Source organism: Oryx dammah, unplaced genomic scaffold (assembly GCF_014754425.2).
Source record: "Oryx dammah isolate SB20612 unplaced genomic scaffold, SCBI_Odam_1.1 HiC_scaffold_12, whole genome shotgun sequence".
Classification (NCBI taxonomy): Eukaryota; Metazoa; Chordata; class Mammalia; order Artiodactyla; family Bovidae; genus Oryx; species Oryx dammah.
The window spans coordinates 68,643,702-68,652,243 of record NW_024070196.1 but is presented as its reverse complement, the minus strand read 5'-3'; the positions used below and the strand labels follow the sequence as shown (position 1 = coordinate 68,652,243).

General features: G+C 62.1%; 1 protein-coding gene across 3 annotated transcripts in view; it reads left to right on the top strand.

Moving 5' to 3' along the window:
• Positions 1-8,542, top strand: part of PES1 (pescadillo ribosomal biogenesis factor 1) — a 31,836-nt gene that overhangs the window by 3,511 nt on the left and 19,783 nt on the right. For 2 of the 3 annotated variants that reach the window (XR_005722990.1, XM_040251065.1), the window contains exons 3-14: positions 253-406; positions 1,524-1,633; positions 3,049-3,220; positions 3,317-3,406; positions 5,335-5,451; positions 5,555-5,629; positions 5,777-5,866; positions 6,010-6,140; positions 6,266-6,391; positions 6,523-6,707; positions 7,152-7,408; positions 7,558-7,719. Coding sequence is in view for 2 of the 3 variants with exons in the window: in XM_040251065.1 (XP_040106999.1) it covers positions 253-406; positions 1,524-1,633; positions 3,049-3,220; positions 3,317-3,406; positions 5,335-5,451; positions 5,555-5,629; positions 5,777-5,866; positions 6,010-6,140; positions 6,266-6,391; positions 6,523-6,707; positions 7,152-7,408; positions 7,558-7,719 (1,669 nt within the window). In the remaining variant the exon portion in view is untranslated. Of the gene's footprint in view, positions 1-252; positions 407-1,523; positions 1,634-3,048; positions 3,221-3,316; positions 3,407-5,334; positions 5,452-5,554; positions 5,630-5,776; positions 5,867-6,009; positions 6,141-6,265; positions 6,392-6,522; positions 6,708-7,151; positions 7,409-7,555; positions 7,720-8,542 lie in introns of all 3 variants that reach the window. The other variant, XM_040251067.1, reaches the window with a different exon arrangement.

The following is an 8,542-nucleotide window of genomic DNA, read 5'->3' as shown; positions in this document are numbered from 1 at the left end:
TTTCCTGGCTCCCCTTGCTGAAAGAGGTACCTGCGGTCGGCCCCCGTCCGTATTCCCGCTAGTCTCCTTTCTGGTGCTCCGGACATTCTGCATGTGTCTGTCAGGACCTTGTGGCGGTCAGGCTCCTTCCTGAGGGTGTGAGCTTTCCCAGGGGCAGGGCTCCTGTGCTCCTTGCTCACTGTGGTTTTCCAGGCCCAGCATGGCTAGTGCTCAGCACGTCTGCTGATAGAAGGAATGGCATTTGTCTTCCAGGCGTCTGTGCATCCTGAAAGGCATTTATCCCCATGAACCCAAACACAAGAAGAAGGTTAACAAGGGCTCCACAGCTGCCCGAACCTTTTACCTCATCAAAGATATCAAGTTCCTCCTCCACGAACCCATCGTCAACAAGTTCCGGGAGTACAAGGTGAGGCTGGGCTCCGGGGCCTGCCGGAGGCCCTTCCCAGCTCTATGGAGACCTGCTAACACTGATCTTGGGCAGGTTGTTTGATCTCTGTGAGCAAGTCTCTACAAAGGGTGAGGTAATTCTCCCTCCAGATTGTGTCGGGGGAATTGACTGAGCTCTTTCTGTGTGGGAATCATTTACACAGAACCTGGCCAATGATTAACACTTTGCTTGTCATACCTTTCCCCTAGTTCTTTTGGGAAAAAGTAAATTACTTGCCTGTGAGGCAAAGATTGTAGTCTTTCAGGGTCTCTCTGGTGTATTTTCTGCTCAAAGAACCCCATCTGGTTCAGGTTCTTTCTGAAATTGCTCCCAGGAGATCAGGCTTTTCATTCTGCAAATAGAAACCATTAAACGCTTAAATACCGTAGGGAAAGTAGAGATCTAATTATACCAACCGCAAATAATTGAAAGTAGACTGCTGGTACTGTAGCCTTTGCCGAGCGACAGGGCCAGGCTGAGGGGTGCAGCTGCTGGTGGCCCTCTCCACAGAGCCCACCGAGGTGCAGCTGGGGTTTGTGGCCTCCTGAGTTCATGACAGTGGGCCCCTCGTGGGACTGGTCACTGCTCACAACCACAGTGGAGGGGGCCTCCGAGCATCTGGCGAGCACAGAGGACAGGCCCACCCTGAAGTGCTTGGAGGGTGGCAGCTGTCAGTTAAGGGGACTTTCCGGGGCCACCATTGACCTCAAGTGTGTTTTCCCCTATGGCCCTGCCCCACATGTGGGCCCATGGCTTGCTTTCACGGACGCACAGGCTGGTGTTTCTGGCCTGACCTCCTGGCCCTGACCTGCCTCACTTCTCGGTTGGAAAATAGGGCTGAAAACGTTAAACTTTCATGTAAACACGTGGAGTCAGCACGTCTGAGTGCTTATCCCTGTTCACCTGTCAACAATGTGGCGGGCTGGGTTGGGTTCACTGCTCCGTGGAGGTGGCCGAGGGGGCAGATGGTGCCAGCAGACAGCTGTGGTTGGCTTCTGGAGGCCGCGGGAGTCCCCCCCAAAGCCGAGCATCCCTCCCCCACAGAAGGGCTGCCCAGGAGCCCCTGGCCCACATCAGCGGTTTCCTCCTCCCCCAGGTGTTTGTCCGGAAGCTGCGGAAGGCCTATGGGAAGAGTGAGTGGAACACGGTGGAGCGTCTGAAGGACAACAAGCCCACCTACAAGCTCGACCACATTGTCAAGGAGCGGTGAGCGGGGCTGTGGCCTGGCCCTGGGGGCACAGTGGGGATCACGGCCAAGACCCCACCCCCAGAGCTGGCCTCCTCTTGGAGGAAGCAGACCAGGAAAGCACTCCATGCTGTTCTAATGGCTGCACGTCCACATGAGTGCCGTGGGGGGTGCTCTCTGTGAAGGGAACTGGAGGACACGTGTGACTCACAGGGCGGTCAGAGGAGGGGTCCGAGGGCAGACCTCTGAGACAGCCAAGGAAGTGTAGTTCACGAAGAGCAAACAGCGAGTGCAAAGGCCCTGTGGTGAGAGAGAGCCAGAGTCCTGGGGGGGCACAGACATGCACGGTCAGTCCTGGAAGTGTGGCCCGACGCCTCTGACATCAGCTGTTTCTTGCCCATCCTTCTCTACAGTCCCCCTCTGTCACTGATTAAATCGGAGGTACACTTGGTAGTGTCTGGAGACCCTTCCGGTTCTCATGACTAGGATGGTAGGGGGGTCTTCTGGTATTTAGGGGGCCACAGATGCTGCCCAGCCCCATGTGGCACACAGGGCAGCCCCCACCGCCCAGAACAACCTGGCCCAAAGTGGCAACAGTGGTGAGATTCAGAAACCTGGGGCTCCTTGAACGTCTGTCTTTCTCTTGGGGGCTGTTGGCCCGGGAGCGCTCAGCTCCGCGCGGGATGGACTTGGTCTCCTTAGTCGGGGCAGCCAGCTGAGCAGCAGCCCCAGCCTGGGAGCTCAACGGCAGGCGTTCTCACCCCAGCCCTGCGGCCGCAAGCTGGGCGGCCCAAGAACAGCTCCTGCTCCGAGCGGCTCCTCCGCTAACGGAGAGCTGGCGAGTGTGACACGGCTGTCCTGTGGAAGGAATGAAGAGAAAAAGGTGCACAAGAAAAAAGCAGGTGTCTGGATTCACAGGCGCACCAGGTGGCCGTGTGATCGTGCTCCCGTTCTGCAGCACCCCCTCCTCAGCGGTGGCTCGAGAATGAGTGGCGCGTGGTGTTTCTAGGAAGGGCTCGGTGGTGGGGATGGTCTGTGAGGTGGAGAGTCAGGGAACTTGGAAAGGTCCCGGGGCTGCCCCGAGGCGTGGGCCTCTGCACCCGGAAGCCGAGCGCCTCTCCTGTTGTCTCGCCAGAGGCCCCCGCGGGCCTTTCCTCTCTCAGGCTGTGTCTGAAGGCCCGGCCGCCCCTCCTGACCCTCGGAGCTAAGCCGGCTCCTCCTGGTTCCGCGGTTCCTCCCAAGGCCACGGGGAAGCCGGTGCTGCCAGCCCCCAGGGCATGGCCCGGCTCCCCGTCCGGGAGATGGTGGTGGCCTGGCCGGGCCTGGCGCGGGGAACGGGGCCTCTGGGGTGGCTGACGGGCGGGGGCAGTGGGGTTGGAGGCCCCCGGGAGCCCAGGCGGAGCGGCCTCATGAGCGCCGCCCCCCGGCCGCGCAGGTACCCCACGTTCGTCGATGCGCTGCGCGACCTGGACGACGCCCTGTCCATGTGCTTCCTCTTCTCCACCTTCCCGCGGACCGGCAAGTGCCACGTGCACACCATCCAGCTGTGCCGCCGGCTGGCCGTGGAGTTCATGCACTACGTCATCGCCGCGCGCGCCCTGCGCAAGGTGAGCCAGGCTGCCCGGCGGGCCCCCGCCACCCAGGGGCCTCACACGTTCCCCTCGCCGCCTGGGGCCCTCACACGCCGTCCCGCTCCTCCGCAGGTCTTCCTGTCCATCAAAGGCATCTACTACCAGGCCGAGGTGCTGGGCCAGCCGATCGTGTGGATCACGCCCTACACCTTCTCCCACGACGTGAGTGTTTTCCCCGGGGAGGGTCTGTGCCGGGCCGTGGCTCCCTCTCCAGTTCCTAGACAGAGAGGAGGGGCTGGGCGGGGAGGGGATCCTCCTGTCCTGCAGAACCAGCTGGGGTCTTGAGTGCCGGCCTGGTAGGGTGGCGAGGGTTGGGGGAGTGTGTGGTAACAGGAGCCTGAGCCAGCCTGGCCGCCGTACCTGCTGGCTAGTTGGCCTCGGCACGTTCCCCTACCTCTCTGTGCCGCGTTTAATAAGGCGCCTGCACTTCTAAGCCTTTGTCGTGAGGATTTGAGGGAGAAGAGCTCTCACAGTGCCTGGTCCACAGGGGTCGCGGAAAGAAGTGTGAGCAGCGGCCAGGCCGAGTGCACCTGTGTGCATGGCCTTACATAGAGCCCAGCCTGCCTCCGACCTGTGGGGTCCTCCTCACTCTGCTTTCTCTGTTTTTTAGACGGGGGGTTTGAGGCAGGATCCATGAGGGGAAATGCTGACTTGGTCTCCAGATGGGGGTTGTCAGCCCCACAGGGTCACAACTGATTTCTCGTGCGGTGGGCCCGCGTGGGGCCCGCTTCCTGCTTCATCAGGGACCTGGCTAGATGGTGGGTTTGCTGGCCAGGGAGCGGGTGCTCCAGCCTGAGCTCATAGTCGGGGTCCGCTGGGTCCCTCCCTGCTCCCTACTCTGGGCTGGGCTGGGGGGCTGCTGGCAGGAAGCCCTCTGAGGCTCGGCAGTGGGGATCGGTGGCAGCCTCCGTGGGTAAGAGGTGCTTGGCCCCCAGCAGCCCCTGTGTCTGCCCCAGGGGCTGGCGTGTGCGAGTCCGTGCTCTTCCCTTTTTATGCCCTGCCCTGTCCCTCTTCTCCCCTATCCTTCCTGCCCGCCCTCCCTCCTTCCCCAGCCCTCCCTCTCCTTCCTGCTCTCTGATGTCCCACCCCCGCCCTGCTCAGACTGGCCTTTGTCTGTCCCGCGGGGGTGAATAGGGCCCTATGGTGGCTGGCCTCCACACAGCTGGCGCTGGGGGCACGGGGGAGGGCACGGGCCGCCCCTTCCTCCTTCCTCTCTGGCCAGCTCACTGCCGCTGCCTCCGCCCAGCAGGAGGATGGGGGACCCGGGCTGGGTCAGAGCTGGGGCCCTCGTATGCCCCCCCCGCCCCCCTGCACAGCCAGTGCTGGGCTCCCAGCAGCAGGACCCGGGCAGGTAGTGGGGTTCGGGGGGCTGCCGGGCCATGGGGGAATCCTACTCACATGCCCCCAGGCCTCTGGAAGGACCGAGGTATCAATGGGGGGACAGGTGGGACTGTGCTCTGTTCTTGCCCAGGCAGGCAACGTTTCTCAAGAGCACCCTGAGGCTGGGCCAGGTGGCCGCCCGGCCTGTCCCAGGTCCTCGGGCTATGCCTTTGGTTTGAGTCTAAGTATTGGTCCCAAGGGTCCCGCCAGGGCTTGTGGGTGCAGTGTGCCATCCGCCCACTGCCCCAACTGCCCCTATCCAGGCAGGTGTGTTCCAGGGCCGCCTTGCCCAACTGTCCCCCAGGTGCTCACGGGCTAGCCCCAGAGAAGACAGTAAATGAAACTTGTGAGCTGGGCGGTGGAGCAGGCGTGAGCGGCCTCTGCAGGGGTGGAAGTCTGACCTGCAGAATGAGGGGCAGTGGGCATCAGCCAGTACTGGGCACCTCAAGACAAAGGCTTCCCTTTCTCACCACTAGCGGGGATCTGGCTCTGGCCTCCAAGACAACCCTTGGGACCCTTGTCCAGAGCCTGAGTGGTACCCAGGATGCTCCTGGGTGGGTACCCCCTGGACTCTTGCCAAGAGGCTGAGCTCTGAAGGCAGGGCAGCCCCCAGGGCCCGCCTGGTCCTAGGGCAGCCAGAGCCCCCGCCCCGGGTGGCTGTCCGTGTGCTCCTTGTGCTGACAATGCCTGCATGCCTGCTGTGTCCGCAGCACCCGACGGACGTGGACTATAGGGTCATGGCCACGTTCACCGAGTTCTACACCACGCTGCTGGGCTTCGTCAACTTCCGCCTCTACCAGTCTCTCAACCTGCACTACCCGCCCAAGGTAGGCCCGTCCCCCGGCGGGCCGGGGGGCCCAGCCTCTCTGCCCGCAGGGAGGTGGGGGCTGGGGCCTCCCTTCTCTGACCGTCCCTCACCCCGCCTACCAGCTCGAGAGTCAGGTCCACACAGAAGCAAAGACCAGTGAGGACGCCTACGCACTGGACTCGGAGAGCTCTCTGGAGGTGAGAGGGGCTTCCAGTGCCGGCCCTGCATCCCCCAGAACCCAAGCCCACTGATGGCCGTCCCAGAGCAGTCAGTGCTCCCCCTCCTCACGCTGCCCCCACCCCCGCCCGCAAGCAGCGTCTCTACGACCCCACTTCTTTCCACAGAAACTGGCCGCCCTCAGCGCCAGTCTGGCCCGCGTGGTGGTGCCCACGGAGGAGGAGGAAGCTGAGGTGGACGAGTTTCCTGCTGATGGGGTGAGCGCTGCGTGGCCTTCTGGAGGCGGGCCGGGGGCCCTGAGGGGTTTAGGAGGAAGCTGGGGAGGGGCTCATCTCCAGCCTCTGCCTCCCGTGGGGGTGCGGACGGGCCCGATAGCGTGAGCGTCCCCTCCTCTCGGCAGGAGATGGCGGCGCAGGAGGAGGACCGCAGGAAGGAGCTGGAGGCACAGGAGAAGCACAAGAAGCTCTTCGAGGGCCTGAAGTTCTTCCTGAACCGCGAGGTGCCCCGCGAGGCCCTGGCCTTCGTCGTCAGGTGGGGGCCTGACCGTGCCGGCCGGGTCCCGCTCTGGACTGGGGACGCTGTGGGGGCGAGCAGGTGTGTCCTGGGAGGGTGAGCTTGTGCCTGAGGACCCTGGTGGGCTCCCCCTGTGCCTGTAGGAGTTTTGGGGGGATCGTGTCCTGGGACAAATCTCTGTGCATCGGGGCCACCTATGACGTCACAGACCCCGGCATCACCCACCAGATTGTCGACCGGCCTGGGCAGCAGACCCCAGTCATCGGCAGGTAGGCCCCCGAGGCCCTCTTCTTCCTCCACGTGTTTGGGTTTCTGGGGGCGGAGGTCTGCGTCCAGGGCCCTGCAGATGCAGCCGGGTCCTCGGGGGGCCCCGTGACTCTTCACTCTCGCCCTCCACCAGGTACTACGTGCAGCCCCAGTGGGTGTTTGACTCAGTGAACGCCCGGCTCCTCCTCCCCGTGGCAGACTACTTTCCCGGGGTGCAGCTGCCCCCGCACCTCTCGCCCTTCGTGACAGAGAAGGAGGGCGACTATGTGCCTCCAGAGAAGCTGAAACTCCTGGCCCTGCAGCGGGGCGAGCACCCAGGTGTGTGGAGGAGGCTGGACCGGGCGGGCTGGGCAGGCTCCTCCAGGCCCGCCTGGGCTCCCAGGGCTCAGCTGGCCGCTTCCCTGGTTGGCTACGGAGGTGGCACGTTCCAGAGAACTGGGCACTCAGTGGGGACACAAAACCTCGTAAGCCCTCCTTGGAGTGACACAGCTTAGGAGGAGGCGGTGTTTGTGTCTTGGAGTCGCGTGTCACTTGGTGTCCAGTGTAGCTGAGCAGAATGGTCTGGAAGTTTCCGTGGGAAGCAGCAGAGCTGAGGGGTGGGGGGCCTGGAGCTTGCTCTGCAGGCAGCTGGGCCCCGGGGGACGTGCCGGGGGCCCATGGCCGAGCCAGCCCTGCTCTGCCCAGAAGGTCTGTAGGGGAGCAGGTTCTCACACCGCGAGGGGAAGAGCAGACCCCAGGGTACCGAATTCTTGTTCTTTGTAGGAAACTTGAATGAATCCGAGGAGGAGGATGAGGAGGAAGACGACAGTGATGGCGAGGAAGAGGGAGAAAAAGAGGAGGAGGCGGAGGACATGGAGGCTGATTCAGAGAAGGAGGAAGAGGCCCGGCTGACCGCCCTGGAGGAGCGGAGGCTGGAGGGGAAGACGGAGGCCCAGCTCACCGCCCCGGAGGAGCGGAGGCTGGAGGGGAAGACGGAGGCCCAGCTGACTGCCCCGGAGGAGCGGAGGCTGGAGGGGAAGGTACCCGGGCGTGGACCAGGGTCTCAGCCCCGGAAGCGGCGCCCCACCCCCCCCAGCCATCTTGGTGCCAGAAGGGTGGGAGCCAGAGAGGGCGGGAGGTAGAGTGTGGGGTCAGCCTGTCCCCAGCAGCGTCCTCCCTGTGTCCCCAGAAGCCCAGGGTGATGGCAGGCACAGTGAAGCTGGAGGACAAGCAGCGGCTGGCCCAGGAGGAGGAGAGCGAGGCCAAGCGCCTGGCCATCATGATGATGAAGAAGCGGGAGAGGTACCTTTACAACAAGATCATGTTCGGCAGGAAGCGCAAAGTCCGAGAGGTGAGTCTCCCCCACCACCCCCCAGCCCGAGGCTCCAGGCCTGATGGCTCTCTTGGGCGGACTCTGGGTCGGAGAAAATTTCTAAAAGAGTGCTGTGTACAGCAGAGCCTGATGGGTTGGAAGGTGGCTCACGCCTCATTGCCATTACAGTGATCTGTGGTGACAGCCCCCCAGTGTTCTTCTGTGCGTGTAATAACCTGGGTGTTATTTGGGGGGCATCATGCTGTACAACCTGGAGGAGGGCATGGCAACCCACTCCAGTAATCTTGCCTGGAGAATCCCATGGACAGAGGAGCCCGGTGGGCTACAGTCCGTGGGGTCACTGAGAGTTGGACACGACTGAAGCGACTCAGCGCACACACACGTGCCATGCAGACAGCACTGCGCCTTACTGTGCTTCACAGATGCGGTGTTTGTAAAAAACGGAAGGTTTGTGGCAGCTCCATGTGGAGCAAGTCTGTTTAGCACCATTTTCCCAGTATTTTCTCATTTCACGTCTCTCTCTCACCAGTGACATCGGTAATTCTCACAACATTTCAGACTTTTTCATTATTATTATTTGTTGTAGTAATGTGTGATCAGTGTTCTTTGATGTTACCATCACTAAAAGACTACAGTTCATTGAAGGCTTAGATGGTGGGTAGTATTTTTTCAGCAATGAAGTCTGTTTTAAAGACTGTATGGATGGTGTTTGTAGACACGATGCTACACACTGCGTAACAGACAGCAGCAGAGCACGAGCAGAACTTCCATGTGCGCTGGGAAACCAGAAAGTTCCTGGCACTCTCTCTGTTGTAATGCTTGCTTTCCAGGGGTGGTGGGT